At 40.5% G+C, this 18214-nt stretch overlaps 2 protein-coding genes across 2 annotated transcripts; both read left to right on the forward strand.

Annotated features, from left to right (window-relative positions):
- The first annotated feature begins 1163 nt into the window (after positions 1 to 1163).
- LOC136421351 (aldo-keto reductase family 1 member A1-A-like) lies at positions 1164 to 7320 on the forward strand. Its single transcript, XM_066408584.1, has 10 exons — positions 1164 to 1266; positions 2016 to 2117; positions 2729 to 2893; positions 3542 to 3658; positions 4114 to 4191; positions 4349 to 4465; positions 4649 to 4746; positions 6089 to 6182; positions 6713 to 6796; positions 7219 to 7320. The coding sequence occupies exons 2-10, from the start codon at positions 2049 to 2051 to the stop codon at positions 7303 to 7305; spliced, it is 909 nt and encodes a 302-aa protein (XP_066264681.1). The 5' UTR covers positions 1164 to 1266; positions 2016 to 2048; the 3' UTR covers positions 7306 to 7320.
- Positions 7321 to 8267: 947 nt separating this feature from the next.
- On the forward strand, positions 8268 to 17928 carry LOC136421349 (aldo-keto reductase family 1 member A1-A-like). Its single transcript, XM_066408581.1, has 11 exons — positions 8268 to 9312; positions 10074 to 10175; positions 12378 to 12542; positions 13051 to 13167; positions 13540 to 13617; positions 13958 to 14074; positions 14263 to 14360; positions 15210 to 15303; positions 15921 to 16004; positions 16583 to 16665; positions 17000 to 17928. Exons 2-11 carry the CDS (start codon positions 10107 to 10109, stop codon positions 17040 to 17042), a joined length of 948 nt encoding a protein of 315 aa, XP_066264678.1. The 5' UTR covers positions 8268 to 9312; positions 10074 to 10106; the 3' UTR covers positions 17043 to 17928.
- Positions 17929 to 18214: the final 286 nt, after the last annotated feature.

An 18214-nucleotide genomic window follows, 5' to 3' on the forward strand; every position in this document is an offset into this window, starting at 1 on the left:
AGCAGCTGACAAGAGAAATATTAAACCTAGATGTATTCAATGTAATTATCGGTGATTTGATCCTATTTATCTCTTATCAAATGGTAAGTCATTTTATCGCGTACTTGAAATCACACAATCTTTTGTTTGCTCCATGTCTCCCGTTAAGAATGTCACAAAATGGTGTAACTGTCAGTAAATCACCTTAACTCTTTTGGGCCAAATTAGCTTGAATGTCAGTATATTTTTCTCACTGATTATGTAAATTATGAATTTATGATCTATGGTGTCTTGAAATAGAGGAAGACAGTTGTATGTTCTTAAATATGCTAATCTAAAATGCCAAACAGAATCAGTGTTTTGTGGTAACATTATAGCACCAACATCTTCTATCGTGTCTCAAATAAAGTGTTACTCGTACAAATGTAACTGTATAAGAGTGTAATTTCTAATGTGTGGTTTGCTCTAAGGCCTAAGAAAAAAGATAGAAGAAGAAGAACTTTATTGCACGACAATTGTACATGGTACAAAGTATGGCAAGAATTCATAAACGTACATAACAATCGACTAATACTAATATTCAACATTTTTCAGAGAACTCATCTACAACATGAGTAACAATCGATGAATAATGTGCATTCTAATGGCTATTATTAAAAACAGTATACATTGTAATGGTGACGATGATAGTATTCTGTGTCAGGAACGTGAAATAATGTCTCGTTTTTGCATAGAGTTGTATATAAATTGGCCTGCATAGGTGGATATATGAATAGGGTATGACAACATCATATTGAATATTTCTCTTAACAAGAAAGAAGTGGAAAGTCTTAAAAGTTTCCGGTTGCTCATTAGTTTATGTTCTTAAAGTAATAACAGTTACTGTTTTGGTACGATTCTAGACAGCTTTTTTATTGGACGCAATCTAAAGTTTTTCATCTGCTTGGAGATGATAAACCCTTGCGAAATTAATATGAACTGCAGCTGATCTTTGACCCATGAACTACGTTCCTGTCAAAGTTCACGCTGTTACGAAAAGGGATTCTACATTCGAGAGAAGATAGTTTGAAGTCATTGAGACGATCAGGAGCAAGAAGATTAGAATAAGGGCAGCTCTTTCATCGATGAACGGAGTTCCGTCGGGCAGCGCTGATACGAACAGTGCGTGTGAACTCCGACCCTGCACCCGGAAGTTTGGAGACAAACATTTTGGATGGCGGGATTGTATACGTGGCCGTAAATTTTACTGTCATAGATCAGTGTTCCGCCCGTTTTCCGCTTCAGAAGGTAGACAGATTGTCAGCTCGTAGAATCTGGGTGAAGTTGTATAGTCTCTTAGCCCTACCAGACTAAGTACGCCGGCTATAGGTAGGATATTCGCCAGGGTTTCATTTGCAGGCTCCGTTAGGCTCGGTCTCATTCATGAGTTTTTTTTCGCCCCATAGGATTACATGTTATAATACGTACTTTACATGGGCGCGTTCGTAATGAAGATATAGAAAATGTGCCAATGAGAACAGTTACCCCGGATTATGTTAAAAAGATTGATAACATTTTCACTACACACAATCTCTTTTTATAGCAATTACAAACTGTACTTGGCTACACCCCCATAAAGCCACTTTCCAGCTGCAAGCGCATGACCGCACCACACACGATGCCCGGGCTGTGTACCTCTGACCTCGCGCGCGGCTGCCGAACTTTCCCAGCTAATTTCTTCAGTTGCAAACAAGCTTTCATCAGTTTGATGCTTGAGATCAGCCGGGCTAGCTAAAAGGAATTTTTTCTCAAATATAGACACACATTCATGCAGCTGTTCATTTTTTGGGACACGGATTCTTTTAGGGTACCCACTCGGAGTAATACAGGAATGAGACCTTAGTCTGTCATATCTCCCTATATAGCCGGCGTAGTTAGTCTGGTAGAGACTATATCAGTTACCACTGTTTTGCCATGGCAAAATCTTCACAGCTACTCAGTGCATTTCTCAAGTGGTAGTGGAGGTATTTGATATATGTTTGTTATTCCATTTCTAGTTACAAATTGAAGTTGAGAGGTGAGTAGCAGACATGGCCTGGCCCGCTGTGAAACTGTGTACTGGGGCGTCCATGCCGCTGCTGGGACTGGGAACATCGAGGGTAAGTTTGAGTTCATTACTAGTAGAGTACATAATAACATGACCCACACTTGTGACTTCGTTGTTTGCTTTTTTCCACTTTGACTGCCCCAGCCTATGTTTTGCTCTAACTAGTCCCAAGTGACGGCACGCGGCAGCTTACGGTGTGATTTTTAAACGGCTACGGGAGTCGCAAGTTAGTAAGGATTGGGGTATATTTAGCATAGTATACAGTAGTAGGTTTTCCAACCAAACCTTTCATGATCAAAAAGAACAAAAAGAATTCGCCAAAATCGTCATTTCAAATTATAATCTTAGGCTCACAGGACCCTTGATGTCTTACAATCATGTACATTCCTGCAAAGTAATATTGATAAACATCGAAGTACAAGCCAAGGAGAACCGTTTTTCTAGAAATGGGTGTGGCCTTATAACTCTTGATGACGTAATCATGACGTCATACTAATTTGCATAAATTATCACCTTGCTATAAGGTACTACCTGAAAAAAATTAAGGTTGAGGAAGGTTTATAAAAGATTTTTTCAATAACATCCCAAAACTCCTCAGTCACCCTTCAGCTGTACCTTAAAACAGTTTACTAACTATTAACGTTACAAATTGAAATTTTCCAGGCTCGACAGAATGATTGTTACCGTGCCGTGAAGACGGCTCTGGACATGGGCTATCGTCACATCGACACTGCTGAGATTTACCAGAATGAGAAGGACATCGGACGGGCTCTGCAAGAGAAGTTTGCGGCAGGACTAAAGAGGGAAGAGGTATTCGTGACCAGCAAGGTTAGAAAAAGCTTTGTTAAAGTATAGAGACCTAGCGGCCCAGAGTCTTATATTATAAATCATTTTGACGTCCTGGACCCGTGGCACGTTGGCGAACTCGCTGCGACCGGGCGATTCGACAGTGAGCTCAACGAATATCATCGACCAACAAAATCTGTTTACACTTTGTGTGTTTTGTGTCATACTTCAACGTGTTGCATCATATACTTTATTCCTGTCGATATTTTTCATTACTGTCATTATTGCTATTATTATGTGGTTTCCACAAAATTTGGTTTATTTATCTTCTGTTGGTGATATTTGTTATTATTGTTGTCAATATCATCATTATTATTGTTATTATCATTATTGTTAGTGTTACGATTATTATTGTTACGTTTTGGTTTGTTAAAAGTCTGTTGTTGTTTTTACCCGGACTGGGATCACAAAGGAAATCCTGTTTCCCTCTGTCCGTTTACACCATGACGTAATAAAGCTGAAATAAATAAATAAATACCGTATTCCCATGATAAGATCAGTGGCAGCACAAATCCAATTTAGGTGGCAGCTAGATTTCTAACGTGCCGCGTGTCCAGTGAGATGGGGCTTTTACAATAAACATCCAATCGCCGCCATGGCAGTAATTTTTATTGCCTTCCTTGTTTGCAGTTATGGATGACCAGGCACCACCCTGATGACGTCCTCCCTGCCTGTCAGAGGAGCCTAAGCGACCTGGGACTAGACTACCTGGACCTGTACCTCATGCACTTCCCTGTGGCTTATGCGGTAAAATTTTATTGTTAGATGTTTTTTTTTACGAATGAAAGGTCAGCTGTTGGGGGGGGGGGAGACAAAATTTAACGACCAAATGAATAATTTCAACCCTCATACTTCCACTGGCTACCCTAATAAGTCCTACAAAAAGCATGTTCTGGTGGAAGTCTTCTCAAGAATGTCTCGAACACTGAACACCTGAATTGTGAATACCTCGGTGATTGCTGATGCGGCATTGATTTAGTAGATTTTCTTTAAATTGACTTTATTTCTTAAGCTTTAAGTGTTCTTAATAGGTACTTTGCACTGTAAGGTTAGGATAGTGTAGACAAATCTAAATATGATAATGAATGCCATACGCAGTTAGATGATTGTCACAGTTACAACTGAGAACTCAGTTTGTCGTTGTTAACTAATAACATGATGTTGTTGTTTAGTAATTACATCTTGTTGTTTGTTTCTTACAGAGAGGAGACAACTTTCTCCCGTGTGATGACAAGGGACAACGTGTCACACTTGACCTCCACTTCATGGAAACCTGGCAGGTCACGGATGTCATTCATAAATCAATAAAGATCATAAAATATAGATTATCAATCATCAAACATGATCAGCTTATTATAAGTAAATGTCAACGCCTTATTCAGTTATTCATCCCTGTTCTGTGAAGTAATTTGCTGTATCTTTATTTTCTGTCTTCAGGCCATGGAGAAGCTTGTGGATGCAGGACTGGCGAAGGCCATCGGTGTGTCCAACTTCAACATCTCACAGATGGAGGAGGTTCTGACCAATGGGAGGATCAAACCAGCTGTCAATCAAGTAAGCTCTGCCCACAATTTTACCATATAAGGCCATATCAATTCAATTTGAAGGTTCTGACCAATTGGAAGATCAAACCAGCCAGCAATCAGGTATAAGCCCATTGATTTAATTTGTTGGTTTCCTGATTTGAAAAAAAAGGATTCTGATTTGCATAGCAATTTTTTTTTTTGTTACCAACAGGTTGAGAGTCACCCGTATCTTGGTTGCCATCGGTTACTGGAGTACTGCACAGCCAAAGGTGTCGTCATGACGGCCTTCTGCCCAATAGCAAGGCCGGGGTAAGGTGATCTGAGATGGTATCAGGACGTTTCAGCACCTTGACAATTTGGCTCCTAGCCGTTCAGCACGATTTGGCACCAGGTCCAGGACAACTGGGGTTATGGTTAGGGTTAGAATTAGGTTCACAGTTCACCAGGCAGTCTCCTCCTTCGAGAAGAACCGAAGAGCTGCCCTAGAGGAGAAGCAGTAGGAGGAAGAACCGCACCGTCACGGCACCAACCCCAGAGTCATCCTCCCCTGCAGCCGCTGTGGCCGAGTCTGCAGATGCCGAGTGGGACTCATCAGCCACCAGAGGGCGTGCATCAGACCAAACCCCTGAAATCTTCGTCAGCGAAGACAAGCCAGAGAGAGAATTAGGTGTTAGAGGTGATAGTCCTCTTGACAGGAAAATTTATGTGTAGAAAAAGGCACAGACATGTCGCAAAATCATCCTGAACGGCTTAAGGGCCCAAACTTTTGAGGTACCGAAACGTCCGTCATTCATCAGATATTGTCTACAGATTATTGTGGTGGTGTGGTGGAAACAAGGAGTACCAGTGGACTGATTACTGAATCAGATATACTAGTACATTTTGCATGTCTCCTCAAGTACATTAATATTTGTAATCGCTTAGCAGAACGATTTACACATGTCCTCATGGCGCAAGTGGAAACGCAATACTGATACCTACATTTTGCACTCAGAGTTTCAAGTAGATTAATATTTGTAATGGTATAGCGTAACGATATACACATGACACACACACAAATGCCCTTGTGGTGCAAGCGGAAACGCAACCCTACTGCTGGGCCATCTGGATCAAGTTCTGTGGATCCGTGGCCCGGAGTTCGACTCTAGCAATGCCTAGGGTCGGCCCCAGCTCGGTCATGTTGTAAGGGATTGCATTCGTCATTTCGGATGGTGACGTAAAGCCGGCGGCCCCATGTATGAGGGAGTTCCAGATGTAACCATCAAGTGTCAAACCTCTGTACGTAAAAGAGCCCAACACACTTATCGAGAAGAGTAGGGGTGGCCCGGTGTGCTTGGCTAAACACGCGAGCCGTAGCAAAGCTAGCCTGGGTGCCATCCTATTTCTACCGGGGCTCCTACATTCGCTACCCTAAAAAAGAATATTTTTTAGGGTAGCGAATTTATGAAAAAATAAAATTTTTAGGGTAGCGAATGTAGGAGCCCGGGTAGAAATAGGATGGCACCCAGGCTAAAGCAAAGCTGCATTGCACTTCTAGCTAACGAAAGAGCGTCATGCTTTGTCCTCAGTCTGATGTTCGACGGCTTTACCTTCTATTGTCATACCATACGTAGGTTTCCGAGCTTGAATGTTTTTTTTTTTTTTCATTCAGATCGGAGGAAGCAGAGCAGTATGGAGTAGCCTCCCTGTTGGAAGACCCGGTGATAACGGAGATCAGTAAGAAACATGGGAAAACACCCGCACAGGTAACTTGTATTTCTGTAAATTTATCTCTCTCTCCAATTTTATGTCTTTTGTTCCCGATCATATGGGGGTTGGACGTGCTTGCAATTGGATGGGGGAGCCCCAGGACTCCTCATCAAGTGCAAGTCTTTTTTGTAGCAAGAGTTTTTACGGCTGGATGCCCTTCCTAACGCCAACCCAAACCCTACTGTTGGGCTTAGGACATGGGAAATATGTGTTAAGTGCCTTTCCCAACTTTCCCAAGGGCACAACGTCTGGGTGCATGTCCGGACATGTCTGGGTACTCCACTGGGGATTGAACCTGGGTCTCATTGGTTCATAGCCGGATGCTCTGCCACTATGTCACACAGACGCCACATTCTGTTTTAATATGCAGGTTTTGGAACAACTGAGCATATTGTTTGTTCCTTCATTCTGAGCATATCATTTGTCCATTCATTCATTCATTCTCAATTATATGCAGGTTTCAGAGCAACTGAGCATATTGTTCATCCATTCATTCATTCATTCATTCATTCCATCCCTCCTACAGGTGTGCCTTAAGTGGCAGATCCAGAGGAATGTGGTGGTGATTCCTAAGAGCGTCACTCCTGCAAGGATCAAGGAGAACTCACAGGTGAGCTGCAATAGGTGTAGATATTCAGCTTTTAAAAATTCAAATCCTTCCCGCACCAGATTTTCTCGCACATGTTCTCAGTTTCATGTGCTTTCTTAGTGTTTTCTGTAGTATGTGACTTAGCTACACTTAAATGTAGTAAAGAGTTGAGGTTATTGTGTATTGAGATGCCCTTTAGCCCCTCTAGGGGGCTAATCTTCCAGAGCTCATAAACACTACATATACATCACAAAAATACATACATACACATATAATTACATATTTACACACAGGTACAAGCAGGTAGCATTAAAGAAAAGAAAAGGATTGATTTGAGGTCTTTTTTCAGTTTATATTGTCATCCAAAAAACTAGTATTAATGCACAGAATATTGTATATGCAAATAGTTCATTCATCTCCCTTCTTTTCTCTCTGTTTGGCAGCTTTTTGACTTCGAGTTGAGTGAAGATGACATGTCGGCCATCAACAAACTGGACAAGAACGCCAGACTTATTTGGGTTTGGGCGTAAGTATATTTACATGAAGCAGAAAAGAGAAGTTTCATATGATCATAATAGCATAATGACATGAAAGTTGAATTAAGGCATGGTTGCTGAATACCGGCAAACTGTGTAACGTTACATTCGTCTGCACATGTTTCAAGACGAGAGAAGACGCATGTGAACTATAGGTAGAGGTAAAACATAGCATAGTTTCACTATATTACTCTCTTGTATCTAACTTACTGCATTTAGCATGACTATGCAATAAACTTCATTGTCATTATTTCATATCAGATGGATTTGAAAAATTCAGGGTGATCTTTATTTAATAGCACTAATGATGTCGATACTATATGGCAATATTTTTTCACCGGAAGGTATGCTTGTAGTTAGTTTGACACAAAAAAGGGCAGTGAGAAAACGTAATGATCTAGCCTCCATAACATCTGCTTGGAGATTGATATATTTCTGTCCTTCTCCTCTTTTCCAGGTGTAAGACCCACCCGCTCTGGCCCTTTAAAGAAGAGTTCTAAGCTGTCCGGTGGCTAGTGCTGCGTACCTAAACGTAACGCCAGGTACAGGTACCGGTGCAGAGATTTAGGTACCCGTACCTGAACAATTTGAAAAATTTACATGTGTTTTTCTGAACTTCTTCAATAATGACAGAAACATAAATAAACTGTGTACAACTTGCCAGTATCTTTATTCAAAGAACATTCTAGGTTTCCTACCACCAAACTCTCTTGGCCTTGCTACTAAAACTCCCAGCCTGCCTGAATGATCTATTGTTAGTTGCGCTGTTCCAAGCTGTTCACTTTGGTCACGTTTGGTGTTGCATGAGGTTATTAGGTTAGGAGATCAGTCACAAAATAAGCACATGTCGGTGTTAATGTATATCGGTACAGTACCGGTACTTCATAATTCGGTATTTTGGACCTGCACCTAATCAATTTTTACGGTACAGTACCGGTACGCAGCACTACCGCTGACAGTCTCTGCTTTCAGTACCAAGGACAGAGCTCAGTACATGGACAACATGAACCATCCAGTCTTTTACAAAGGGGATGCCCAAACGTTTATAGATTTTGGAGTATTGTTAAAAATTGTATGAGCAGCTGACAAGAGAAATATTAAACCTAGATGTATTTAATGTAATTATCGGTGATTTGCTCCAATTTATCTTTTATCAAATGGTAAATCATTTTATCGCGTACTTCACATCACACAATCTATTGTTTGCTCCATGTCTCCCGTTAAGAACGTCATAAAATTATGTAACTGTCAGTAGATTAGCTTAATTCTTTTTTTATCAGCTTCATTGTCAGGATGTATTTCTCAATGATTATGTCAATTATGAAAATTATGATGTATGGCGTCTTGAAATAGAGGAAGAAAGTTATATGATCTTAAAGATGCAAAAAATGGCAAACAGAATCAGTGTTAGGTGGTTATTGCACCAACATCTTCTATTGTGTCTCAAATATAGTGTTACCCCTACAAATGTAACTGTATATGAATGTGATTTCTAATGTGTGGTTTACTGTAAGGCCTAAGAAAAAAACGTGTTTCCGTTTGCTCATTTGTTTTATGTCCTTAAAGTAATAATAGTTACTGTTTTGGTACGATTTTAAATAGCTTTTTTTGTTGGACGCAATCTAACGTTGTTCATCAGGCTGCTTGGACTTGATAAACTCTTGCGGTAGTCATATGAACTGCAGCTGATCTTTGACCTATGAACTACGTTCCTGTAAAAGTTCACGCTTTTACGAAAAGGGATTCTGCATTTGAAAGTAGATAGTTTGAAGTAATTTTCTCTCTCCAAGTTGATAAATCCTCTACTAAATTCCCGTTAATCTTTGATTCTCTTTCTGAATGCACTATTTTGTATCCGAGCGACCGTGACCTCGGCTTGCGGATGGATATTGCGTTCTTCGCTGTTACTTCAGAAAACCCTTCGCAACTTCCGTAAACTACCCAAAGGGGTCCATATGTACACGTCCATGTCCAGCGGTCACTTCCAGCATTCAAACCAAGGTCAGGGGTCCTCAGTTGTGTTCCAGACTTAGTCGGTAAGCTAACCATGCTATATATGGTATGGAACATGTGTGCTCGGCTGTGAAACCGTTATGTTCTGGGGTGACCCTCGATTGACCCCAACAGTGCGAGTCCATAATAGGCTTATCCCCAAGCAGATGTTAAGGATGGAAGCTCTCAAGATCGTAACTTTGGACTACCCTGACAGTCACCCAACCTCGCACAAAGAAGCCAGGGAGTCAGAATAAGTTAAGATCTGCCAATCAAACATCTGCTTTGAGACTAGACACGGTTGCCTCTACATTAGTCCACGGGAAACTGGGCTTCCTCCATGGGTTGTTCCATTCACAAAAGTTTTGTAGGGGGGTTAATGAACACTTTATTTCTTAGTTGTTATTCAATTTTTGCCTAAATAATGTGATTAACTTTCATGCATTAAAATCCCACTTCCCTGACTGTGTAATGAATCGTCTTCATGCTCAGGAGAATCTGATGTATTAGCAAGGAGGAAAACCTCCTTGGTATTAGTTTAAGCACAACAGCACTAATACGCCAAAAGTAGTGTTACTGAAGCAATTGGATGAAACTTTGAAACAGACGTTTCAGACAGCATCCACTCTGTCTTTCATCAGTGACTGAGGATAGGACTGGAAAACTATTTACATTATTACTAATACTAGTACTAGTAGTAATTTGTATTACTAGTCTAAATGACAGTGGAGGTATTTGATATATGTTAAACTTTTTTCTTCCATCTCCAGTTACAAATAGAAGTTGAGAAGTGAGTAGCAGACATGGCCTGGCCTGCTGTGAGACTGTGTACTGGGGCGTCCATGCCGCTACTGGGCCTGGGGACATGGAGGGTAAGTCTGAGCACATCAAAGTACATACTATAGATGTAAGTAGCGTTACCCACATATGTGTCTGTGCGTTGATTTAAATGCTTTTGCCACTTTGCCCCAGCCAATATGTAATACATGGTCTTGTTACTGGTAGTACACTCTTTTATAGCTGTATCTTACAGGGTGAATTGAATAAAGCGTAGTTAAAAGAACCAGTACTGTTACTGTTAGACGTATTTATTTTTGATGATCAATTTTATGAAACAGAAGCGTGCTCAATATTACATCATCGCATAGATATCCCTAAGTCCCTAAGTAAAATTCTTTGCGTTCTATTGGCCAAAAAAGCCCTGAGTTCATTGATTGGCCCAAAAATCTGGACTGTCTTGTCTACAAATTGGACTGTCCTGCAGCTGTCTACAGATCTTTCTCCCCTCCCTCTCTCTCTCTTTCTTTCTTTCTTGTACTTTATTCCTCCCTTGGGAGAGCGATGCATAGTTGAAGTATTTACAAAGGGGATGCCATGACACTTAACATGTGGTACATAGCGATCCTGTTTTATAAAATAATTATATTCTTATATTGTTGTTATTCCGTACTCATATTTACAATCTCTCAGAGGCCAGGTGGACGAACCTGCCAAGGGTATCCCACGCCCCACACGTCTAGTCTACTGATGACCATTGGGACATTAAAAAACAAACATTCGATCAGATCTATCATATCATATCTATAAAAAAAAACTGTTTCTGTGTATTGTACAAATAACTCTCAGAGTTCTTTAAAGGTCTTTAGTGTTTCACTTTCAAAGTTCATTGTCTCTGCATCATTCTCTACAACTCCTTGTGAATCCACACAGCTCAGTTCTCCACAGCTCGCGTGTTTAACTCGCAGCCTAGCTTCTGCCAAGACTGTGTTGTAGCTTTTCTTGGGTGGTTAAAGTCCAGCTCTTTCTTCTTCTCCCGTATGTGTTTACATACTATGTATGTACTCAGCTCTCGTGTGCTCTATTCTCCTTCCCCCGTGCTGCAGTTTTGCCTCTCTTTCCAGGTGGCGTGCTTTAATGCCATGGCTGCCAGAGGGCGGAGCAATCTGGCCGTTGTTGTGATGAAGGCGCTCCACACAGCTGGTTCCACAACTTCTTCTACTATCTCGGCACCCAGCATGACCTCTGTGAATCTCTCGTCTGGTTGTTCGTGTACTTTTACCATGACTCTTACTCCCAGAATGTTTGCTATTTCTTCTGCCAGGGTTTGTCGTAAGTGGTTAAAAGTGGAACATCTGGTGACTAGATGACCGACCAAGTCTTCTGTAGGGTCATGGCAGGTTGGACATGTTTTTACGGTGTGTCTGGTTGGGATGGTACTGAGAAGTATGAGGTTCTTAAGGTCTCTCTGGTACTCTGGCTGTTGTCTTGCTAGTGTCCATAACTTGTGGGGTTTGTTGTTTGTCTGGTGGACTCTGTAGAACCTGTGGCAGTTGGTTTGGGACGCTGTGGTCGCCCTCCACCTCTCACTCTCTTGTGTCTGTATTGTCGTCTTCACTAGATGTTTCCATGCATTTACTGTAGGGAAGTCTGTTGTCAACCAGTATCCTTCCAGCCACTCCACCAGGCCATATTCCTTAGCAACTTCAAAACACTCGTTCACAAATCCTCTTGTCTTACTGCCTGGTTTTGCTAGGATGTAGGAGTAGGAACACTCTCTTTGCAAGTACAGTGTTTTGCAGACTGACAAGCTTTCCGAAAAGGCAGAGTTTACACTTGTCTAGAATTGACTTCAGACTTGTCATTCCTATTGCACTTAGACACGCTGTCGTCTCTGTCTGAAAGTGCATGCCTTGCATGTTTTTTGCTCCCCTTCTGTGCACTCTCTTTCTTTCTTTCTTTCTTTCTTTCTTTCTTTCTTTCTTTCTTTCTTTCTTTCTTTCTTTCTTTCTTTCTTTCTTTCTTTCTTTCTTTCTTTCTTTCTTTCTTTCTTTCTTTCTTTCTTTCTTTCTTTCTTTCTTTCTTTCTTTCTTTCTTTCTTTCTTTCTCTCTCTTTCTCTCTTTCACTGCCCTCACTCTTTCCTGCTCTCCTTCTTTCTTTCTCCCTCTTTATCTCTTCCCTCTTTCCATCTCCTCTCGCTCTCCCTCTCTTTTTCTCTCTCTCTTTCTCTCGTTTTCATCCAATGTACCTCATCTTAACAACAGTTTTCTGACTATTATGTATCCTAATTTTCCAGGCTCGACAGAATGATTGTTACCAGGCTGCGAAAGCGGCTCTTGAGATGGGCTATCGTCACATCGACACTGCCGAACTTTACCAGAACGAGAAGGAAATCGGACAGGCTCTAAAGGAGAACTTTGCGGCAGGACTGAAGAGGGAAGAAGTGTTCGTGACCAGCAAGGTTGGAAAAAGCTTTGTTACTTACTTGGGATAGAGAACTAGGGGGCCCCAAAGTGTCATAAGTCATTTTGACAAGATGTACCCACATACTTTAATATCCAGGCAATCCATTGAAACCTTCTCAGCTATCACAGATGGAGAGACACCAAGACAGACACCCAGACGGACACACATGAACGCTACCAAAAACATAACCTTTTTGGTGAAGGTATTAAAAGTAGAGTGGATTCTGTCCGCAAGCTAACCGACATCTTTCACAGCGCAGTCATTCCTCAGTAAGACATGTTCATCTGAAGCTTTCATTCATTTTTGCTCCTTAAAGATGGGGACCGATGTTAAGGCCATTGGACACAGATATTAACAACAAGTGTAGCTACATGTTGGTATGGATTAAGACACGTTTTATGAAAATTTTATCATGTTTATGCATGATACAGGTATTTCTATTTGTGTGTGCATGATCAAAGATAATACCGGTAAATAGTATATATTCCTTTCTTGGTCCGTAGTTGTGGAACAACAGTCACCACCCTGATGACGTCCTTCCAGCCTTTCAGAGGAGCCTAACTGACCTGGGACTAGACTACCTGGACCTGTACCTCATGCACTTCCCTGTGGCTTATGCGGTAAACTTTTATTCTTAGATTTTTTCTTCTTCTTTTTTCTTTTAGAATGAAAGGTCAGCTGTCTTGGGAGAATACTAAAGATAGCAATACTAAAAGATTAATGTTAACCCTCATAGTCACACCTGGTGAACTAAGAAGTGCCACAAAAACATGTAGTGAAAGCCTTCTCAAGAATGGCTTGAACATCTGGAATACATATCTGAAGTATGGATACCTCGAAGATTGCTATTTGTATATGTATCTATATAGCCGGTACAACCGCCATCGGGCGTAACACACCAGCTTCGCAGGCACGCAAGAACTCAGTTTGTCGTTGTTTACTAATTACGCGTTGTTGTTGTTAACCAATTACATGTTGTTTGTTTCTCATAGAGGGGAGACAAGTTTGTCCAGTTTGATGACAAGGGACAGGCTCTCACACTTGACATCCACTTCATGGAGACCTGGAAGGTGATATTATCATTCATAGATCAATAAAGATTATCAAATCTATAAAGTTTCTAAATCATCAAACATTATCAGCTAAAGTGCCAACCTCGTAGTGATACTTAAGTCTTACTACACACACTTCATTGTGTCTGACATCTTTTAGCGAAGGAAATCATGTAGAGCCTTATTTATTCATAAAAACTCAAACTGGCCAGCAGGCCGCTTTTCATTGATAAGGGTCAGACAATATATAACAAAGATTCAGATTGAATTACATGCTAATTAATGGAATATCATCTCATAAAAGTATAGATATCCCAGTGAGAATGAATTTGTTACTTTTTTTTCTCCTTAATTTCAGGAAATGGAGAAGCTTGTAGATGCAGGCCTGGTGAAGGCCATTGGTGTGTCTAACTTCAACATCTCACAGATGGAGGAGGTTCTGACCAATGGGAGGATCAAACCAGCTGTCAATCAAGTAAGCTCTGCCAGAATATTACCTTATAAGGCCCTCTCAATTTAGTTTGAAGGTTTTGACCAATGGGAGGATCAAACCAGCCGTGAATCAAGTAAGCCCTGCCCATTGATTTAAATTGTTGATTCTCTGATTTGAAAAAGTATTCTGATTTGCATAGCAAATTTTTTTTGTTTTTCTATAATCTACAGGTTGAGAGTCACCCATATCTTGGTTGCCATCGGTTACTGGAGTCCTGCACAGCCAACGGTGTCATACTGACGGCCTACTGTCCAATAGGAAGGCCCGGGTAAGGTGGTCTGAGGTTGTCTTCTGATTGTTGTTTTATCATGGAAGCTCATCTGTGTTGGTGTAGAGAAACTATAACTACCAGAGGACTGTTTTAAGATTTTAAGAAAGTCACCATGATATCTTTCAGATCATATTCCTTGTCCTATTATATTGTCATATTGTATGTAGATTTATGAGCAACTGAGCATTCAGATCAGTTAAGTTTGTTCTCAGTGAGGTTACTCTCCAAGCACAGGCAAGATCTGGGGTATTTTTGGTGTATTTTCACGGTATTTTGTACGTCTGTCTACTTTTTCTACAAAAGTAGAAAGAGGTATATAATATAATACCGCTAAAACATGTCGAAAGGACACCGGATCTTACCTCTGCTTGGAGAGTAAGTGAGGTGACACCAATGTCTCCACAAGTTCCTGTTGAGCATAGCAGAGCGGAGTTCATCGCCCAATACATTTGTAGACCCACATCAGCTTCAATTGCCATCTTAGGCTATAAGAAGAGCGACCACAACCGAGTATATTGTACGATGAGCTCGGTTGAACTCTTGTATTTGGTTTCTTCAATTCCTGGTACAATACGTTTTCTTTTTCTTGTTACAGTATCTCTTATTTCATCTTGTACAGTACTAGTTGCTTGTATAGTACTAGTTGCTTTGATTTAGATTTTGAATACTACATGTAGTCGCTTAAATTCGGGTTAGATTTTGTCACATGTAATACCTGTATGCCTAAAGTACGCAAATCAGCGTCCTCTGCTGTGCTGAGGACACTGCCATGTATCTTAGAGATCAGTGAACTAATCAATAAACTTACTTAATATATATCTCATATATATATTGTTGTGTTTTCAGATCAGAGGAAGCAGAGCAGTACGGAGTAGGCTCCCTGCTGGAGGACCCGGTCATCGTGGAGATCAGTAAGAAACATGGGAAGACTCCTGCTCAGGTAAGCTGTCTTTATTACCATTAAGACTGAACAATTCTATTTGGCTATTGGATATTTCAAGGTGAAAATTATACATATATTTATATATTTACATAATGATACAAGGGTTATGCCTTGAAACAAATGTCTGCTCAGTGATGCACCACACCCAATTGCAAACCATTCCCTCTTGATAATGATAATAAGAGGTATTATCCTCTTTTATTTTTTCTTGTCACTTTTCTCATTTATTAGTGTGCTACTGACATGGCAACATTTCTGTAGTCTGAATAAAATCATTCATTCATTCAGTGTAGGTTTGGGAGCAACTGAGCCTATTGTTTCTTTATTCATTCTGAGCATATTATTTGTTCACTCATTCTTTTATTCATTAATTGTCATATTAGTATTATGTATCATTATTATATCATATCCCATTATTATTACTATTATTATATCATATCATATTAGTATTACTATTTTCTTATATCAATTACCCATGTATGGCATTCCGTGCATTTATCCCCCTGAGGAATGAACATGCAATAAAGATTATCATTATTATATGCAGGTTTCAGAGCAACTGAGCATATTGTTCATTCACTCACTCATTCATTCATTCATTCACTCTGTCCCAGGTGTGTCTTAAGTGGCAGATCCAGAGGAATGTGGTGGTGATTCCTAAGAGCGTCACACCTGCCAGGATCAAGGAAAACTCCCAGGTGAGCAGCAGCAGAGAGAGATATTCAATCTATACAAAATAAACTGATTTCGTCACAGGGGGGATTTTTTACACAGACTGCCACATCGTCGCACACTTTCACAAGGACATTCCCAGAACCTGGAGGAGGCAGGCTGTTCTATTACAATCTGACTGATTTACAATATCATCATCATTGGTCGGCTGCGCAGCCAATCACACGTCTTCTCCATGCTTGACAATCAGTACCAGGGTAGCCATTGCAGCGATGGCCTCTGGGCTTAGGTTACCCTCAGCATCCCCCATCAGGTTCTGGATGTAGGTCAGGTAGCTCGTCTTCTGACGTCCTGGTCGTTTTCTGCCATGTGTCGGGAGGTAGAGGGCGTATGGCTGTATTTACAACAGAAAGTTCAAAAGAAGCCGTTTTCTTATTCAAGTTAGGAAGAGAAATAGCCACCAACATTATATAGCGATATGTCTTTGCTGTAGTTTTTTAATTAGTTACATTGAATGTAGTAAAGGCTTTCTTCAGTTTGTATTGTCTTGAAAAAAATTGTATCCATGCACAGAATAATGCATATTCTTTTCTTTGTTCGGCAGCTCTTTGACTTCGAGTTGAGTGAAGATGAGATGTCGGCCATCAACAAACTTGACAAGAACGCAAGAATGGTTGGGTTTTGGGCGTAAGTCTTGTCACATGGAGCAGAAAAGGGAAAAGTTATACCATGGAAGCTCCTCTGTGTTGGTAGTAGTCAGAGTACAATAATAATTTTTTTAAACGCTATGGTAGACGAGGATCAAATTCCTAACGATCAAAAATGACCAATCACTGCCGAACGTGGTATCCCGAGATGAACGGACATGTGACTTACTGTCACATCATTTTATTGATATGTGATTTCAGTAACTGGTCAAAAGTGCCAGTTTGACACAAAAAAGGACAGCAGGGAATATTTAATGAATTAGACCCCCCCCATATCTGCTTGGAGATTGAAATATTTGTTTTATCTTTTCCAGGTGTAAGACACATCCGGCTTGGCCCTTCAATGAAGACTTCTAAGCTGTCTGCCGAGAGTCTATGCTTTCAGTACCAAGGACAGAGCTCAGGGCATGAAGAACTTGAACCATCCAGTCTTTTGCAAAGGGGACAGCACTATTTCCATACACCCTTATGTTCCCACACCCCTACGTTCTGACACCCCCTTTTCTTCAAACCCTTACTTCTTAGTGTTAGGGTTATGGGGCGTCGGAACTTAGGGGTGTCGGAACATAGGGGTGTTTGAACCGTGGCTATCTCCAGGACCCGTCCCTTTGGCCCAGGATGGAAATTTGCTTGTTAGAATGACCCCTCCCATAAAAAGAATGTGAGCTTTATGACATAGAATTGACAAGAATGTATTATTGTAAGTTTAGGATGGCAGATTTAACAATGAAAATTAACAACATGGGCTTCCAAACAATGAGTGGGATGGACAAAATTTGAAGCTGGAGACAGCCATGGCTGGACATGGTGTCAGAACATAGGGGTGTCAGAACATAGGGGTGTCTGAAAACTCTGAACATGAGGCTTGAAATGAAGTGACCATACGCTTTAGGGTTGTCAGCTTTGTGATTGAATACAATTTACATTTCCAGGAAAATGTACAAAATGATTTTAGAATCTCTTTTTTTAATGACTCCTATTAAGACTGTCATAAAAGGATGTAATTATCAGTAATTATCTTAATTCTTTTATTGGAGTGAGTGTCTGAATATGTTGCACAAATGAATATGTAAATTATGAGAATTATAAATCTATTGTGCCTTAAGATACAAGAATAAAGTAATTTGATATTAAATTGGATGCTAATTTTAGATAACAAGCAGAAAGCAGTCTCTGGTGGCAAAATTGTTGCATGGTCATCAATTGTGGCTCTAATAAAATTTTACTGCTTATCATGCTTGAATGTGATGTCTGGATGTGTGGTTTTCTGTTGTGGTTGTGCAGTTGCTCTCTTTGTGCATTAGCCTTTGATTCAGTTGTTTTTCTCAAACTTTTTCAGCCGCTTTTTTTCAGCAAACAGAACGACCTTAGATCTTTCGAACCACGTTGCCCTTATTTAGCAATAAAAAGACGTCACTAAGATGCGGACTAATCAGCATCAATGATTCCCTGTGACGTTTTTTTTAAGTTGAAACCTTATTTGGAAATAATGGACGTCATGACAATGGGAACGAATCAGCATCGTTGTT

This window comes from Branchiostoma lanceolatum, chromosome 16 (assembly GCF_035083965.1).
Source record: "Branchiostoma lanceolatum isolate klBraLanc5 chromosome 16, klBraLanc5.hap2, whole genome shotgun sequence".
Lineage (NCBI taxonomy): Eukaryota > Metazoa > Chordata > Leptocardii > Amphioxiformes > Branchiostomatidae > Branchiostoma > Branchiostoma lanceolatum.

Bases quoted from the DNA above. Each gene is read 5' to 3' on its own strand.
- LOC136421351 (XM_066408584.1), top strand. From the start codon at position 2,049: ATGGCCTGGCCCGCTGTGAAACTGTGTACTGGGGCGTCCATGCCGCTG. The intron at 4,747-6,088 runs GTAAGGTGATCT...TTTTTCATTCAG, and splicing joins TGCCCAATAGCAAGGCCGGG to ATCGGAGGAAGCAGAGCAGT. The intron at 6,797-7,218 runs GTGAGCTGCAAT...TCTGTTTGGCAG, and splicing joins GGATCAAGGAGAACTCACAG to CTTTTTGACTTCGAGTTGAG.
- LOC136421349 (XM_066408581.1), top strand. From the start codon at position 10,107: ATGGCCTGGCCTGCTGTGAGACTGTGTACTGGGGCGTCCATGCCGCTA. The intron at 14,361-15,209 runs GTAAGGTGGTCT...TTGTGTTTTCAG, and splicing joins TGTCCAATAGGAAGGCCCGG to ATCAGAGGAAGCAGAGCAGT. The intron at 16,005-16,582 runs GTGAGCAGCAGC...TTTGTTCGGCAG, and splicing joins GGATCAAGGAAAACTCCCAG to CTCTTTGACTTCGAGTTGAG.